This window comes from Vipera ursinii (assembly GCF_947247035.1).
Source record: "Vipera ursinii genome assembly, chromosome: 4".
Lineage (NCBI taxonomy): Eukaryota > Metazoa > Chordata > Lepidosauria > Squamata > Viperidae > Vipera > Vipera ursinii.
The window spans coordinates 85957538-85976623 of record NC_139514.1 but is presented as its reverse complement, the minus strand read 5'-3'; the positions used below and the strand labels follow the sequence as shown (position 1 = coordinate 85976623).

General features: G+C 38.4%; 1 protein-coding gene across 1 annotated transcript; it reads left to right on the top strand.

Moving 5' to 3' along the window:
* The first annotated feature begins 7197 nt into the window (after positions 1-7197).
* On the top strand, positions 7198-18442 carry RNF149 (ring finger protein 149). The gene is made up of 7 exons (XM_083363010.1): positions 7198-8083; positions 10220-10470; positions 12329-12397; positions 14653-14735; positions 16214-16310; positions 16761-16941; positions 17526-18442. Exons 1-7 carry the CDS (start codon positions 7615-7617, stop codon positions 17582-17584), a joined length of 1209 nt encoding a protein of 402 aa, XP_083219136.1. The 5' UTR covers positions 7198-7614; the 3' UTR covers positions 17585-18442.
* Positions 18443-19086: the final 644 nt, after the last annotated feature.

Sequence of the window (19086 nt, the reverse complement as noted above, 5' to 3'; positions counted from 1 at the left end):
CCTGCTCTTTGGAAAAAAAATCATTCTTGGAGCAAGAGCAGAGGCACACTGGCAACCGAGATATCGAGGAGCAACAACAAGATCAGGAAAAGGATGGTTGATAGTGGACTAATGAGCTTTCTCTCTAGATTTGACGTAATAGCCTTTCAAGAAACCTGGCTAACCGAAGTGGATGAACCAGTACAATTGCCAGGCTTTCAGGGATGGGCCTCCCCAGCCCTAAAAACAAAGAACAAAGGGAGACCCTCTGGTGGGCTATGCATTCTTATAAAGGAAGAGTTGCAATGGCAGGGAGAGAAATTATATAACGAAGATAAGTATCCTTACTTTCTAGCTGTCAAATTTGAATATGACCAGTTTGAGTTAATATTGGTAAATGTGTACATCCCTCCAAGCACATCCCAGCACTATAATTTTGAATATTGGATGGGCTTGGAAGTTATCTTAGAAGATATATCTATATTGTACCCTCAGTCCATAGTGGTATTATTAGGAGATCTGAACGCTAGACTGGGTCCCTCTCTGTATGAGCTTGCCCAGAAGAAGGGAATCTCAGGGGAGTTCTTTGATAACCATCCTCAGTGGCTCTCGAGAGACTGTAAAAGTAATGCCGCTGGCCTGCTCCTAGTCTCCTTAATTTTTAAGGGTAATCTCCAAATTTTGGGAGGTAAGGACAAGAATTATACATACCCTTATACATACCACTCAGCCAATTCAAGTAGTGTATCTCTTTTGTATCTCTTTTGTGTGTCTAGAGATAAGGCTGACCTCTTCTCAGAGGTCACAGTACACCTTAGCGACAATAGCGACCATCAGCCTGTAAGTGTGACATTGCGAGGACGCTCAGATTTAAGACCATATAACATGGCTGACAGATGGCTCACCAAAAAGGTAGAGGTGACCCAAAATAAAAGGTTAATTTGGGCCAAAGTTGATACTAAGGCAATATTAGAATGCCTTAAAACAGAGAATGCTACTAAGTGGGCTAGAACAATACAGTCATCTACTACTGACTGGATGTCAGCCTTCAATGCATTCTCCAATCTTTGTAACATACTGAAGAAACACCTAACAGCTAAACCTACTACAAAAAGAGCCCAAGTGGGTAGACCTCGCTGGTTTGATCCTGATTGCCAGTGACAGAAAAAGAAATTGAAGGCAGCCATGAGGCTTGCCCAGAGGAATCCCACTGCCTATATACAAGCTAAGATGCTGCACACAAGAAAGGAATATAAAAAAACTATAACATTAAAGAAAAAATGTTTTGCCATTTCAATCTGGTCAGAACTTGAGTTGGCTGCCAGAAGTCATAATTCAGTATTATTTTGGCACTCTATAGCAGGTATTCTGAAGGAATGGAGATTTGCATTTGACATACCAATCTCTGCTGCGGACTGGGAGAATTATTATCAGTGCTTGTTTGCCCCCACCGAACCGGTAAAGAAATTATTTTTAAACAGTGATTTGGTAAATCCTAGAACTCTCCCCCCTTTGGCCACCAGTCTCAGAAAAGGAGATACAGTCCATCATTAAAAGCTTAAAGAGCAATAAAGCCCCAGGCGAGGACTTTTTATCAGCAGAATTATTTAAGAAATTTCCCAACTGGTGGGGCCCTGTATTAGCAGGTCTTTTTACACACATAAATAACATCTGCCATATACCAGACAGGTGGAAGATGGCAATAGTTGTCCCCATATATAAAAAAGGGAATAAAAAGGATCCTAGTAATTATAGGCCCATCAGCCTGATTGACATTGTAGCAAAAATATATGCTAGGTACCTTTTGAACAGAATTGAAATCTGGGTAGAGGAAAACAACATCCTCACAGAAGAACAAGCAGGTTTTAGACAGAACAGATCTACTATTGATAACTGCTTTGTTTTGAACCATCTAATTGCCAAATATGCCTATAAGAGGAGACCCCTGTTTGCTGCTTTTATAGACCTTACAGCAGCATTTGATATGGTAAATAGAGACGTACTATGGAGTAAATTGACATCTCTTAAAATAGAACCCAGACTTCTGGCTTTGATTAAAGCCCTTTACACAAGCACCTGTTTGAGGGTGGGGTATGGGGTTAATGGGGCCCTGACTAACAGGATTCACACAAATAAAGGGATAAGGCAAGGGTGTATCCTGGCCCCATTATTATTTAATTTATACATGAATGACTTGCCAGGGTTAATGAAGGATACCATGGTACACATGCCGATGATCCTAAATACTTACTGTAACAGCTTGCTTTATGCTGATGATATGATTTTATTATCATACTCACAAGTAGGATTACGTAGGCTATTAAGAAGATTCAGCTCTTATTGCCAGGATAACTCCCTAATTATTAGCAAATCCAAATCGAAAATAATGGTGTTTGGAAGAAACCATCAGAGACATAAGTGGCAATTAGATGGTGAACCAATTGAGCAGGTTAATACCTTTGTATATTTGGGAGTAACTTTTTCCAAGACTGGATCTTGGGCCTGCCATCATCAACGAAGTACATTTAGAGCAAAAGCCCGTTTGAATTTATTGCTCAAACTAAAGAACCATAGTTACCCAGGGTCCCTAGCTCCACTACTCAAAGTTTATAAGGCTAAGGTTACGACAATGCTCTTGTATGGAGCAGAAATTTGGGGTCTTTATTCAACCACAGCTTTAGAACAAACACAGTCCCAGCATCTGAGATGAATTTTGGGTGTAGATCCAAGAACATCTGCTGCAGCAGTTAGAGCTGAATTGGGAATTCATACAATTCAGGCATTATCTAAAATTAGAGCTTATAACTACTGGTGCAAAGTCAATGAAATGGAGACTGATAGACTCCCCAAATTATACCTACTAGAGCAAATAAAACTGCAATCACAAATCTTCTGGATCACCAAACTAACAAATTTTGTAAGAAGCTGTGGCCTTCCTGTTTTTTGCGTAACAGGAGAACAATCTAAAAAAAGAGTTGCCCAAAGAATTAAGGATATAGAAGCACAAACTGATATAGCTATCCTTAGTAAGGCGGGTAACTTGAAATGGCTGAGTAAATACAAATGTACTTTTCAAGTGGACAGTTATTTGAAGTTACAACTCCCAAAACATCTTAGGGAGATATTTACGAGAGCGAGATTTGAACAGCTTGATACAATGGTCAGATATGGGAGATTTCATGCTATACCGTATAATGAGCGTCTCTGCATTTGCGGAGCGGCAGAGGTAGAGGACCTGGCTCACATCCTATTTGACTGTTGTTTGTATAAGAGGGTGAGAGACAGGTATCTTGGTCTATATACCAAATGAATGACCCATTGGGATCCCCATATCAAAATAAATTACCTTATGTCCGGCCAGAACTTGAAAATAACATTCAACGTAGCACAGTATTTAAACAAAATGATCCAGTTAAGATCTGCATATGTGGGACTGATTGGGGTAGATTGTAAGGGCGACTCCGAAATATAATGTTACCATATTTTATCTATATCTTAAATTTGTATTTTATTACTATTTTAACTTAAATTGTATTTTAATTCCATTTTAAATTGTATTTTATCAAATTCCATTTCGGATTGCTTTTATCTAGTTTTGGTGACGGTTTGTTGCTGGAACTTTGTACTTTGATATGGCCCAAGGGCTAATCAATAAAGTTGTATTGTACTAGGTGGATGGAGAAGATGAGAACCAGGACAGCACAAAGAAAGGATGCTAAGTGAAACACGTAGGCAAAAATTAGCTGGGTCTTAAGAGTGGGAAAGGAAGAAGCTATCAATACATCTGTAAGAAAAGATAAGTAGCAAAACAGGAAAGAACCTATTTTTTTCTAAAAGGTCACAAAAAGGGGGCTAGAACTCAAGCAACTGCACATGTGCAATTAGTTGATTAATATTAACTGACAAACCTTGCATAAATCATCTCTTAATTTTAATGTACATGGGATGTATGATTTAGCATGTAGCAGGAAATATGTAGGAGGCAGTCGGAAAGAGTGTAACCTCATAGTACCTCAGCCAATGGGGAAAGAGGAGGGATATGCAGCCAGGGCCAGGGATCTATAAAAATGGGAATATTTTGGGTTGAAACTTTGGAGAGAACCAAGTTTTGATAGCTTCTCTCCCCGCTTGTTGCAATAAATGAAACAAAAGGCCTTCACTGTGTCTTGGCTGGTTATTGGTCAGGCGAGCTTGTCTTCTGGTCATGAAAGAAAGTGGCCAGGAGCACATAACAAGGATGTTATGAAAGAGGCGGTAGTAAGGCCCCTCCTTAAGAAACTTGCATTGGATCCAGCTATTTTAAACAACTTTCGTCCTGTCTCCAACCTTCGCTTTCTTGCGAAAGTCATTGAGAGCGTGGTGGCACGGCAGCTCCCTTTGGTCCTGGAGGAAACTGAGTATCTGGATCCGTACCAATCGGGTTTCAGGCCCGGGTATAGCACGGAGACGGCATTGGTCGCGCTGGTGAATGATCTCTGGCGGGCCCGAAATAGGGGTTACTCCTCTGTCCTGGTCCTATTATATCTCTCAGCGGCTTTTGATACCATTGACCACGGTATCTTGCTGCATCGTCTTGAGGGGCTGGGAGTGGGAGGCACCGTTCTACGATGGTTCTCCTCCTACCTCTCGGGCTGTTCGCAGACGGTGTTGGCAGGGAGGCAGAGGTCAACCCCTAGGCCCCTTAGTTGTGGGGTGCCTCAGGGATCGGTGCTCTCGCCCCTCCTGTTCAACATCTATATGAAGCCGCTGAGAGAGATCATCCGTGGCTTCGGGGTGAAGTATAATCAGTATGCTGATGATACCCAGCTTTTCATCTCCACCCCGAACCAACCAAGTGATGCCCTCGATGTGATGTCCCGTTACCTGGAAGCGGTACAGATTTGGATGGGAAAGAACAGGCTCCGGCTCAACCCGGCCAAGACTGAGTGGCTTTACATACCAACATCTCGTTTAGTCCAAGAGGTTCGATCTTTGATTATAGGAGGAGAGATGTTACCTCCAGTTGATAGAGCACGCAACCTGGGCATCCTCCTGGATTCACGACTCAGTTTTGAAGATCATATTGGAGTCGTGGCTAGGGGGGCATTTGCCCAGATTTGCCTGGTACACCAGTTGCGCCCCTTTCTGGACTGAGATGCCCTACGTACAGTCACCCACGCACTCGTTACCTCCTGTATAGACTACTGCAATGCTCTCTACATGGGGCTGCCCTTGAAGACCATCTGGAAGCTTCAACTAGTGCAGAGTGCAGCTGCACGGTTAGTGATGGGAGCACCCCGATGCTCCCATATTACACCCCTCCTGCGTGAGCTGCATTGGCTACCGGTTGCCCTCCGGGTGAGATTTAAGGTGCTGGTACTTACCTTTAAAGCCCTACATGGCTTAGGTCCGGGATACTTGCAGGACCATCTGCTGCCGGGAACAAATTCCCATCGCCCAGTACACTCACACAGAGAAGGCCTCCTCAGGGTACCGTTGGCTAGATAATGTCAGCTTGCAACCCCCAGGGGAAGAGCCTTCTCTGTGGGAGCGCCAGCCCTGTGGAACCAGCTCCCCCATGAGCTTCGGATGGCCCAAGATCTCCAGTCCTTTTGCCGCGGCCTCAAAACACTCCTTTTCCACCTGGCTGACCTGGACTGACAGGGATTTTAATTATGTTTACAATTTTAACTCTAATCTTTAATTTATTTCAATTTTAAATTTTAATTTACTGTACAGAGACCTTTAATTTTTGTTGTTGTTAGCCGCCGTGAGTCCCTCAGGAGATAGGGCGGGATATAAGTCCCATTAATAAATAAATAAATAAATGTGGGAAGTCAGCCCCCCAGATAAGGAAATATTAAAAGGGCAGAAAAATATATTTCCTCAGAGGATTTTAAAGAGTCAGAAAAACATGCCCAGTTTTTCTTAATAGCCCCAAGTCTCCCTCCCCCAAGCAGAAACCAGCTCTGTACAAATGCAAATGTAAACCATTCAGGAAGATTGGATGCCCCTAGTTAGAAGATTAAGAAGACAAAGACACCTAAAATCTACATACCCCAGCCAAACTCTAAGACAGGACATAATAGGATTAACCCACAGATGCCAAAGGGCACACCCAGACTCAGGTCAGAATACATGACACAAGAAATAGCTTCAAACAGCAACAGGAAACAACTCCAAACAAAAGGCTTAAGAGGGTATAAAAACCCACTCCCTACATGTGTTCATCCTTTTCCCATTTTCTTCCAGAGCCATCTTCCTGTCTGGCTCTCCTCTTCAATAAACTGCAACCTTCTTTCTAAGCAGTTGCCATGTTGTTTATCCCCGGCTTGGACTGAACCATGATGAAGAGTTTTCTTTTGACAAGGGTATAATCTTAATGTCCCAATGTTTTTTCATAAAAGCAAAAAAAAAGCATACATGTGTAGTATTTTATTTCTTTACATATGTAATCATTTATGCTAATTTCCTTTTAATGTAGATCGACTACCGTATAAACTTTTAATGTGACAAGAGCAAGGATGAAGTCAGTTTCAATACAGAAAGTGTAAAGCTTGTTCTCAGTTTAAAAAAAAGTACAATTGCTTTAAGGAAAATGTGAAGATTCAATAAGCATTGTTGGGGGGACAATATATGCTTGATGACAAAAGCCATCACGTGTGTACCAGGTTTTTCAACTGATTTAATTCTTATGTCTGCAGTTAAGCCCCAGATCAACTTTTCTACAACAAAACATAGCTTTCAATAAAAAGGTGAAAGGGTGGAGGGAATAGGGATTTTAGTGTAAGTTTATGATGGGCGGACTTCAACTCCTAGTATTCGCCAGTCAGCTACATTTAAATTTGCCAAGGTCCAAATCAAATCCATAGCGTAATTCCTCATACTGCTGCCGAAATGCTAAACAAAGCCCTGCTAATGAATAAAAAAGTTTTCACGACGAGCTGACCTTCTTAGCGGCTCGGTTTAATACGGCCTATTTCCCGCGCCGAAATGTAACCAGAGTCCACAGAGCAAGAACAAAGTCTCTCACCCAAGCTTCACCCCACGCTATTTCTCCTGAACCAGGCCCTTTTTTTCTACTGGCTTGCTCTACGGCAGGGGTGGGACCTATGGCCTTTTTACCATCTGTGAACTTCAACTGGCTGGCTCAGGAATTCTGGGAGTTGAAGTTCACAAATCGTAAAAGAACCATAGTTCCCTATCTCTGCTCTACGGGGAAAGACTTCAGCGGCTGAATCGCACGCCGAGATGGGAAGCGCAAGCAGAGGAGTCTCAAGCTCCAAGCTAGACGTAATAAGTGTTTGGTCGGAGTGCTGAGCCCCGCGACTCGGCTCGGCTGCAGTCGAAGAATCCCAAGTCTTCTGGTCCTCTTTGGAAGCCTGGCTAAAAATGCTCGCGCGTAAAGGTGCGCGGCCGAAGCGCTCGGAAACCTGGCGCGGAGGAGGAGAAAAAGGAGAACCTGAGGGAGCTTAGTCACCGCCTCTTTCTCCCAGGCTCAGGCGCCAGTCTGCCCGCCAGGTGGGCCGCCTCTTGGGCAAGGCGGCAATCCAGAAGCGCTTGCTTACGCCGCGGAAACCCGTATCCCAAGTGAGCGGGCGAGACCACTCTGCCTCAGACGCCGGCTTGCCCGCTCGCCTTGTACATCCGGAAACAATGGGGCTGTCGCACCGCGTGACGCTACTTTTCCTGGCGGTGGGGGGATGCCCGCGGGTCTCCTGGTCGCTGGTCTGGTACACAGCCTGGGTGAGCACGGTGTACACTGAGCCGGGCACCAACCGCACAGTGCGGGACAGTGCGGAAAGCGGCCGCTACGGGCACAGCTCGCCCAAGGAGAGCGCGCAGGGCCTAGTGGGCATCCCTTGCGGCGGAACAGCCCACCACATGGCGGGCTGTGACCCGAAGGTGGAATACGAGATACCCATGCAGCCCGGAAGCTCCTCGGGAGAAAAAAAGGCGGGAGCGCCCTTCTCGTCGCCTCAGTCCTGGATAGCCTTAGTGGCCCTCGGAGGTTGTCCTTTGAAGGACAAAGTTGCCAACGCAGCAAGAAGGAAAGCGGCCGCCGTGGTCATCTACAACGAGCCTCAGTTCGGCAACTCCACTCTTACCTCTATGCCGTACCTCGGTCAGTGTAGTGAGGGGAGAAATAAGGAAAGTAATTTGAAAACTATTTTTGTTGCGAACGGGGTTGGGTGGGTGCCGGCAGCGATGGTAAGAGAGTGGGAAGGTAAAAACAGGATCTTTCCCTCTGAAGTGGCGAAACTCGGTATGATCAACCTGTTGCCATTTGGTCAAGGGAAAGGAGAAGCCTGCTTTAACTTGAAATAGGATATTGTGAAATAAAAGTGGGGTTTAGCTACAATCTTCTTTAAAATGAAGCAAACTCTTCAGACTGTCACCCAGAAGTATGTTGGAAACTACAGGTAGATGTAATTACAGGTTTTTTTCTGTGATGCGATAACAAGGAGATATTGGTTGAGTCAAGAAACTCATGGGAGGTAACAAAATTTTCCTGCTCCTTTTATGGAAAAAAGTGATGCTATTTCAAATATCACAAAGAAAATTAGGCTAATTAGACTCATGCTATTTAATGAATTTCTATATGAAGAATTTATATTATATATATTATATATATGAAGAATTTACCATTATATTCAGTTTTGATGATTATGTGCCTTTCAGTTTTAGGGAAACTAAGCATCGTTTATTGCTTCAGATGTCTAATAATTGTAAAAATTCTGACAGATATTGTGTGTAAATTCTAGGATGGCATATTATCTATATGATGTGCAGGAAATCAACTTTGGATAGTCTTGCTGAGAAAGAAACCGAAGTTGTTGCTTTATAGAAGAAAGTGGATTTTGGCCTTGCAGATGGGCTGAACTCTTAGTGTCTAGATTGTCTGGACTGCTGGGAGTTATAATTCAGTAACATCTGGTGGGCCTTTTCTGTCTTAGGTCATTTTTCTTGAAATTTATTATTTTTTTTAATTTTTGGTTAGTCAAATTAGTTTATGAGAGGATTGTCTTGATTGTTTCCAATGGCCTCATTGCTAAAGCAATTACCATATGTGATTCCTCTAAGTCTTGCAAAGGCTTTATGTTTTTGTGTTTTTTTTTCTATAACTTTTCTTTTTGTTTAGTTTTGTTTGTTTTTATTATTGAGATTCCTAATCTGTCTCAGAGTGGCTACATATATTCTGGAGGGGTATGCTGGAGGCAGAGGAATTCAAAATACCACTGGGCTACAGTGAAAGTTTTGAAACACCAGGTAGCTTTACTGTGGATTTTTCAGTATTTGCTATATATATAAAATGTTAAGGACATAATAGAAAAATTGCATGTTGCTGATGTCTAAGCAACGAATGATAAACATAATATCTGTTCCATCAGGAAAGCAAAATATATGAACTTCCAGTTGTTAGTTCTAAAGCCCACAGAAGCTGTAATACATGTGGAAATTGGGGGGAGGCAGAGATCATGGGAAAAACTGGGCTGGAAAAAATAGGGTTCAATCATAGCCCACTTCCCCTTCTCATAGCACATTTGGAATGCATTCTTGATAAAATTCTGTTAAATAGTAAAATCTAAAACTAGATTTTCTCATTAAAATGCCTTTATGTTTATAGTTCTATTTTTTAAAAAAAACTACAGACCTACGTATTTAAATACAATTATTTTATTCCATTAGTGTGAAGCCTAAATAAACTGAGCTGTAAAAACTCCCAATGTCCATCCAGTAGAAATCATCACTGTCCTGTTCCTTTCAGATCTCAAGAATTTTTTTCTTTAAATATGAACCATCCTTGCCTTTAATCATGGGCCAGTAGCTTAAATATTTGGAACATATGTGGCAGAAAAAATGCTGCCAACATTTCATTTAATTTTAACATGAATCTTAACTACTGTCTAAATTCTATTTTAATTATTTTGCATACTCATGCTTTATCTGTTTGTTGTAGCAATCTGTGTGTTTTCCAAAGCAACTGGAGAATACACAAGGAAAAAGTCTTGCTTAAAAAAGATGAGCAGATTTAATTTTTATACTTTAGGGCAAGAGGTGATCATTCTAGGAGATATCCTTACCTACTCCCCCTTTAGTTCCTAGTCATCTTCTTGGGACCAAGAGACCTTGGAAATAAAACTATGGCAGGAACAGTTTTAATTTACTTATAACTATCAGCAAGATAGCTTGAGTTTCTTTCAGCAAATAAGAGATGTAGAAGAGTGCATCTGATTCCTGTTTTTCTTCTTTTCAATAGGTACTGCTAATACAGTAGTAATTATGGTTGGGTATCCAAAAGGAATGGAGATCCTGGAGCCAGTCCTAAGAGGAATTCCAGTAAAAATGACTATTAGTGTTGGTAAACAACATATACAAGAATATATCAATGGACAGTCAGTTGTGTTTGTAGCAATTGCGTTTATCACAATGATGATTATATCTTTAGCATGGCTTATATTTTTTTACGTACAACGTTTTCTCTATACTGGATCACACTTTAGAAGCCAGGTAATTATTGGTGGTGATTATCTTTTTACCTTGTGTAATGTTAGTGCATCTTCCTGCCTAATCTTTGAATGCTGTTTAACCTGAAATTTGCCTGTTACTATCTGTTATAACTTGTTTCCAGGACTAGATATACCTGAAAAATAGTTCAGATTAGTACTTTAAGCGAGAATTAGGTAGCAGTTATTTTCAGTTGATGAAACAAATTGTTATGCTTATTCTTATTTTTCTATTATCTGTGGAGGTGTAACCAAGTTGAACTGCCTCTTTAATTAATTTAACAATATACTACAAGCTGAGGCTGTACAGAACTGTCAAAAGAAGTTTTTCAACAATCAGGTGTTGTACAAATACTTAACAGTATTTGAATTGTTGAAACAGCTGCTCCTGAGCTACTTTTAGCACAGGGGTGTCAAACTTGCAACGTCATGTGACATGTCACGACATACCACAATTTTTTTTCCATTGCCAGCAATCGGGTGGGCACGGTATCAGCATGATGCATCCGGCCTGCGGGCCAGCAGTTTGACACCCCTGTTCTAGCATAACTGCTTTAACAATTTTTTTAAAAAATGCTTTGTCCTTGTTCCTATATATTACATTTCAAACATTTTTCATGGCTCTGCTGAGCAAACACAGTGAAATAAGCTCATCGTTTTAGTCCTTGCAACTTCAGTTTCTCTAGTACAGATTTACATAAATTAGGCATAAAGCAGATATGATGGAAAACAATGTGATTTTTTTCTCATGTTTCTCTTTTGCTGCTTGCTCTTCTCTTCAACCTATTTGTCTATCTTTACTATTATAAATCAAAGGATCACAGAGTATCAGGGCCCTTCAAAGTCATCTTATTCAGCCCACATCTAGATAGAATCCACAGAGCATGAGTGTGCAAATTTTTGGCTTACCAGGGCCACATTGAGTGAGGAAATGTTTTCTTGAGATGTGTGCAAACCTGGTGACCAACTACAAGACCTCTCTGATTGTCACCAAGTATTATGTCATGTTTTGCAAAAGGGTCAAATACTTATTTCACTCATTAAAATGCAAGTCAATTTATAACTTTTTTGAAATGCATTTTTCTGGATTTTTTTGTTGTTATTCTGTCTCCCACTGTTAAAATAAACCTACCAATACAATTATAGACTGATCATTTCTTTGTCAGTGGGAAAACTTATAAAATCAACAGGGTATCAAATAATATTTTCCCTCACTGTACAATTGCCTCTTTCATCCTACATTTTTCTTCACTAGTTGAAAAACTTACTTATTCCCCTGTTGAATTATATCTTATTGTTTAAACCCTTTGCTTGAATATTAACCAGTGGAAATATTTTGCTATGGTTCTTAACTAATGGATCAAGCCATTTGAGCAAATATTCTTGGAAGTCTTAATTTTTTAACATAAAGCCATTGTAACTGTTTGGCTCAGAAAAAGGGAATATTAGCAAAATGGTTATCATATCTAAATTTTACTATTGTGTTCATTTTGGTTCTTATATTCTGTGGATTTTCATTTTATCTTCATCTTATAATACTGCCCTAATCAAGGAATTACCAACACAAACAAGCATACTAATAGTAAACCACAGCCTAATCTAGGAACTACCAAGAATCCAGCAACACTGACAGGGCAAACCACCAGTATATAAAAAGAAGAGCAAAGCCCACTCCCTTGAAGCACTGATGGTGTTACCTATTTTGGTAATGAAACATTTGCAAGAAAACTACGAGCTCAGAAAGCACCAAGGAAGTCTCATGGTACAGAGTTACTTGTGCTATGACAGATCTTAGATCAGTGTTTATTACCCAGGAAGATGTTTCTGTGTAACACACACATTGATGTGTCTTTTTTTTTAAGGGTCAGAGAGAAGAAACAATTGGCGCAATTGCTCAGCTGCCACTCTATACTCTAAAAGATGAAGATAAGGTAATTACCTAAATTTAGCATTGGGAATAATAAACTTCATTTTTAATAATGATTTTTTAAAAAAATATTTGCAATTCCTTTCAAGATGAATGCATTTTTACTCCATATAAATTATCAGTGGAAATTTAGTAGGATCAATAGATGTCTTTGTTACTTGCTATATTTTCTTTCAATTTGCAATTAATCAGCTAGCTAACTAACTATACTGACAGTCGTATCTCATGTATTGACACATTCCTTCATATCTTTGTATGAAATTGAGTTTATATGCTGTGTTTCAATAAACTATAAATCTAAGTAAGTTTCTCATGATTTGCATTGCTAAAATCATGAAATGTATCTAAATCACAAACTAATAAATAATCCTAGTTTAATAAAAAAAAACAGTAAATACAGTTCATGTAGTAGCAGCATCCTTGTATCTAAATACCTTTCAGAATAATCAAGTTTTAATTAGTTTTTGGAACTCCTAAAATAATGGTGTTTCCAGATAAAAGTGTCCCTTATTTGGGACAATGCTGTTCCAAAGTATAGGTGCCACTAATGAAAAATTTTATTTACAGGCCAATGTCCCTTTCACCTTAAGCAAATAGCAGAAAATTTGGATGGAGTATACATACCAGTCAATACAGACTAGTTACTTCTGTGCAAAAGAGGTGGTCCTATTTGTATAAACAACCTGTATAGGGATTACGGACGCAGTGGCTCAGTGGGTTAGGACACTGAGCTTGTCGATCAGAAGGTCGGCAGTTTGGCGGGTCGAATCCCAAGTGCCGCATAACAGAGTGAGCGCCTGTTACTCGTCCCAGCTTCTGCCAACCTAGCAGTTCGAAAGCACGTAAAAATGCAAGTAGAAAAATAGGGACCACTATGGTGGGAAGGTAACAGCGTTCCGTGCGCCTTTGGCGTCTAATCATGCCGGCCACATGACCACAGAGACGTCCTCAGACAAGCGCTGGCTCTTCGGCTTTGAAACAGAGATGAGCACCTGCCCCTAGAATCGGAAACGACTAGCAGGCATGTGCGGGGGAACCTTTACCTTTACCTATAGGGATTTATAGATTAAAATTAATTTTTAAATTGTTACAGATAACTATTGGCAACCAGTGCAGTAATTACTGATAGTCTTCAACTTTTGACTGTAATTGAGCATTTGTCTGAAATGGTATAGGCTGTCTTGCTTGAGCAGGGGATTGGACTAGAAGATCTCTGAGATCCCTTTCAACTTTTTTTTGCTTTAATTCATTAAGCGGGTCAGCATATGACCAGACCTGATTTTATAATCTTTTTTACAACTTTTTTGCTGTGGTCATTAAGCAATTCAGTTTACCCAAGGGGCCTTTTTTTGTCATAAACCAGAAATAAACACAAGAAACCAGCAAAGATAAAAAAATCATGGTCACATGACTATGTGAGGCTGCAAACAGCCATAAAAGTAAGCCAGTTGCCAAGCTCCCCAAATCTGATCACATGACCGTGAGTGGGAGTGCAGCTGTTACAACTTTGAACTTGGGTCGTAAGTATGTTCTGGTAGGTCAGGCATAATTTTTTGCAGTTGTGAGTTGACAACTACCGTGTTTCCCCGAAAATAAAACCCAGTATTATAAAATTTTTGCCTCCATTAGGTCTTATTTTCGGGGGATGTCTTATTTTTTTTCTGACACCTGTCTCACCTCACGGCAGTGGTACCAACAGCCGCATGGCCGCTGGCCCACTTTTGCATTGTCCCAGTGCTGCTGCCATGAGGCAACACAGGTGGGGAAGGGGAGAAGCTGCCCCACATGCCCTGCAACCGCTGACTGTGTAGCAGGGGGAAAATCCTGATCTCATGTACAGGGAATCTGCACCACCTGCCTCCTACTGTGCCTCTGCCTGCACGCTCGGCCTGCTACTGTAAACTTCTAGCCGGTTGATCGATTTAACAAAGTGAAGGCACAGGGGGAGGCAGGCAGTGAAGATTCCCCCTACGTGAAGCAATTAACAACTATTTGTTTCCAGGTCTTAGACTTATTTAATTTTCAAATCCTATTTCCTTTGTACAAAGTTCCAACTAATGGAATTCAGGGTTTCAATAAAAACAATAGAAGACAGCAACACTGCTCACAATTATCCTCGTCTTTCATTTTTCAAAAAATTCTGGTTCTATTACCTGACTGAATATATTGATTACTTCTTAGAATTGGCCCCGAGTGTAGATATTTCAAGCTGTTTCTGTATTACCAATGTACTTAAATGTGGCTTTATTTTTTTTTAAGTGTTGGGCTATTGATACAGAGAATTGTGCTATATGCATCGAAAACTATAAAGCAAAAGATACTGTTCGACTTCTGCCTTGCAAGTAAGATTATTAAACATTTTAACTTTGTTTCAATGGGTCTTGATTAGAAATATTTAAGAAAAAAAGTCCACAGGATGTTTAAAAGGGGGTACACACATTGAAGCTATTAGCCAATATGTAGTTCATTCAAGTATAAAGATTGGAGTCACTAAATCTATCTCACAATATGACTGTTACAGGAAAAAGGAGTACATTGTATGCCATTCTGAAAAAAACTGGGATATACACTAAATCTAATAAATTTAAGAGAACTTGTTTTGATTGATGTTATTATGATTGATGTTAAGGCAAGTTTTCCTTTTTAATTTTTTACAACTTAAAGTATTGTAAGAATTACTATTTTTTGTGGAATAGAAATATCAGATCTAAAGGCAAACATAAAATTTCATTACCAAACCTATTTCTGCTAGAATATATTTAGAAGAGATGGTTCATTTTCCTTATTGATCTCACACTGGATAATCTATTCTCCTTAAATGAGTGATCATTAACTATGTCTTCAGGTTATAAAATATTTCAACAATAATTCATATTACAAGAGATATCAGTCTTTTTATTGCTTGTTTAGGAAATTTATCAGGAGATCAGGGCTTACTTTCACATACGTAACTTTTATTTTTTATTTATTTAACATATTTATATGGTAACCTATTTACCCAGACCAATAAAAACAATCATAGCCATATCTGTTAAAAATGGCTTAAAATAGCAATAGTCCCACACAAAAAATGCAGAATGTACCCTCATAAGAGCTCCAGGTCCCAGTAGAAGAGAATATTGAATTAAACTGTGGGTTCTTTGGTGGACTCTGAGCTTGGTTGTTTTCTTGCAGACATTTCATTATCCTACTAAGTAACATTAGTGGTAACAATCAAGCTCAGACACCATAAAGGGCCCCACAATATAGCCAGGTCTTTATGGATTTGCAGAAAGCAGCAAGGTTGGCTGTGTATGTCAGGGAGGAGGTTAATCCTGTAAGATGGGCACCATGATAGAAAAGAGACACTTCTGAAGACCCACTAACCAATATAGCTTCAGTGATGGAGCGTGTCATTTTTGCTTGATCTTGTGAGATAGGCAATTTCATGGTAATTGATATCTTCTAAATAAATGAAACAGAAATTAAACACCTGTAAATTTTGCTTTGCACAAACCAGGAAGCATAATTGATACCTGTTCTGCAACAGTTCTCTGAATGCCACCTATAGCTTTCATTGCATATTACATTTTTGTGTTAGTTTATAATTGTGCTGTTATTGTACATAGCATCTTGTAAAGATATGAATTATGAGCCTAAATAATATATTGGCAAGTGAGGCATTTCTTTATTCAGAGTTTGTCAAACTCAAGATGAAAATAAACTTCCTATATTAAGCTTTTATTATCATTTTTGACCAGCTGATTTTATTCTATAAATATAAAATTTGGTTTTAGAATGTCCTTTTACTTGATTTTGATGGTAGTGTTTCTGTCTTTAGACATATCTTCCATAAGCTGTGCATTGATCCCTGGTTGCTGGAACAGAGAACATGTCCAATGTGTAAATTAGATATCTTGAAAGCACTAGGATATTGGGTATGTTGCAAACATATGTAATAAAATATATTTATTTTTGGTAATGCAGATATTTTATACAATTTGTGTTATTTGCCCATCAAAATGAGTAAGAGATCTCAGATTTTCAAAAGTTTGCCATTGAGGTTTGGAAAGCACACTGGGTGGGGGGTATAGAAAAACAATCCGGTAACTGCATATAAGCTAAAGTTCAAAGGTTGTTCTTCCCTGGTATGTGTTGCAGTGTAATACTATATGTGCTTCTGTGAACCATGCTTGTTGCTAAAATACTTGATTTTCTTCAGAAATGTTCTTAAGCAGTGGATAAGCTGTCATTTTGCTGACTTCAAATACTATAAAGTCTGATTCCATCAAATTTAATAATTTTATTCTTGGAATTTATCAATTAAACTTCTTTTCAGGTTCTACCCCTTCCATAGTAATTAATGATTTTTTCTCTTAACTTTAAAGGGAGAATCTAAAAAAGTTGCAGTGCCTGAATCAATGAGTAGTAACATACCAACTGAGAACTGGAATATTTCTATAGAGGAAGATCGTAACGAAACAAGTGGCTTATCAGCATCCTCTATTAGCTCAGTTGCATTAAATAATGTTTTAAAAGAAAATCTGTGTGAAACGAGAATTTTACTTGGTAGGTAATTTTGGAGATTTTTTTTCTAGGAACAAAGTATTACTTTGTAAATGTAGACTTAGCGACAAATATGTTTTATCTTTATTTTTATATCATTTAAGTATCTGAGAAACCACATAAGCACTCACATGGTTGTTGTTTGCATAGAGCATTGATCTCAAAATTACACAATTAGAGTCTTTTCTAGATTAGAAAATATATAACATACTTATCATTAGAATTCAGTATAGTAGTACGGATTTTGTTCTTTCAGTCAGAACAATAATTACAAATAATTCCATAAGAAATAAATATGATACATGGAAGGTAAAATAAAAATGAGCTAGGGAAAAGAATGGAAAAAGCAGGGATACAAATTTATTTTTTCTAGTTTTAACTGTTTTGGAAATTCAAAGTTAATGCATTTAGAGATTTATTTCATTTGTCTTTAATACTGATTGTAGGCCAAGTTGGGATATTTTTATTGTTCAAAGTATGCTTAGCTTAATATTTTTATTAAGTTCTGATGCAACACATATTATAAGCATATTACTTGTTATAATTTAGAGTGTAGTTCATCATGAATTTCATATTTCTTTTTATAGAACTGGAGAGTGGAGATAATCAACATGATCATTTGCCTTCTGGATCACTACAAATTTAATGAGAATTTGAGAAACTTGAACTGATAGTAAAAAAAATGTTTTTTAAAAAATGTTATGGACTTGAATCTAGCTTAAGAAATATATGCGTTCTGTTAGTCTTGGTTACAAAGCTTTTCTCTATACAAGATAAATACACTAGTTCTGATTTTGATCCATGAGGAGGAAGAGAAAGAAACTGCTTTTTAAAAAAAAAAATCTGAAATTGTCAGGTTGTTACTCTTATTCTGGGGGAAAATGGTTCCTTTCATAGTATGCCATTCCTACTTCTTTCTATCTCTTTGTCCTTTTGTTTAAAACAAAATAAAATCTTATCAGGAAAAAACAAATTATAACTTTCAAAAATACATTTGGAACACTAATACAAGTATGAACAGCACAAATAAATTATATGGGATATATTACACTATGCATAATTAAGGATTATTTTCTTGTAAAATATGGCTTAGCTTAAACATGTAAAATATAAGTGGTTCTAAAAGTCTTGATATACATCTGAGAGAAAGAAAAAAATATATGTAGTGCTAGACAATTGTAGCACAATTCAGATGTTTTATTTTTGTCACAATTCTATACTGGGTACTTGCAGAATTACATTTCTACTTCAATATTTCAAATTGGAATATTGCTCCATTCATTTAATGTACTAGATAGCAGCAATGTACCTTTATATAGAAACTGAAAAGCACATGGCCTTAGGCGTATACCAACCATATATATATCAAATTTAGACCATTGCATTAGTTATTTATTAAATCAAAGAAAAGTGATGAAGTATCTATTTATAGTTATGTATATTCAAACAACTTTCTAGAATACCTGAAAAAATATATAATTTAAAATTAGACTGTTATTGTCTGAAACAAGGTGTTTGGTGGTTGTTGTTTTTTTTTGCTAAAACCAGAGCTTCAGATAAGGAGAGAAAAATATTTTATTTGATTTCTGAAAAAATATATGTTCTGAAGACTTCACCCTGGGTAAAAACGAGCCAGTTATATGCCACCTTATCAATGTTAATATCTGTAAGCTTGCAGCTACCAAGAAATGTTGTTGCGAGGTTAAAACAACTGATGTCTTCAGTGTGTGTAATCTGAGTTTGCCCATTCCACAAAATGGTATATTACTTGTCAGTTATTTTAATGACAAGGAGCTGAAACAAGACATAACTTAAGCCAATCTATTTTAAAATGGAGCATTTGCAATGTCTTAAGTACTAGCCATTTTATTCTGTAACAACTATTTTGCATATTTATCCCTTTAAGAATTTTGAAAACAGCATATGAAAACGTGCTGAAATTGTGAACTATTTTTTTCCCAGGACTTATGAAACCTTAAGCCTGTGTTCTTACTTGTGAATTACTTAGGTAGAATTTTAGAGTTGTTTTTTTTTTACAGTTTATTCAATTACAAGTTGGAACTAACTGAAATTTATGTTAGATAAAACTGCAAATTTACTAAATGTCTATAGAAAAATTACACCCTATGTGCTGCTGAGGAGTGATGA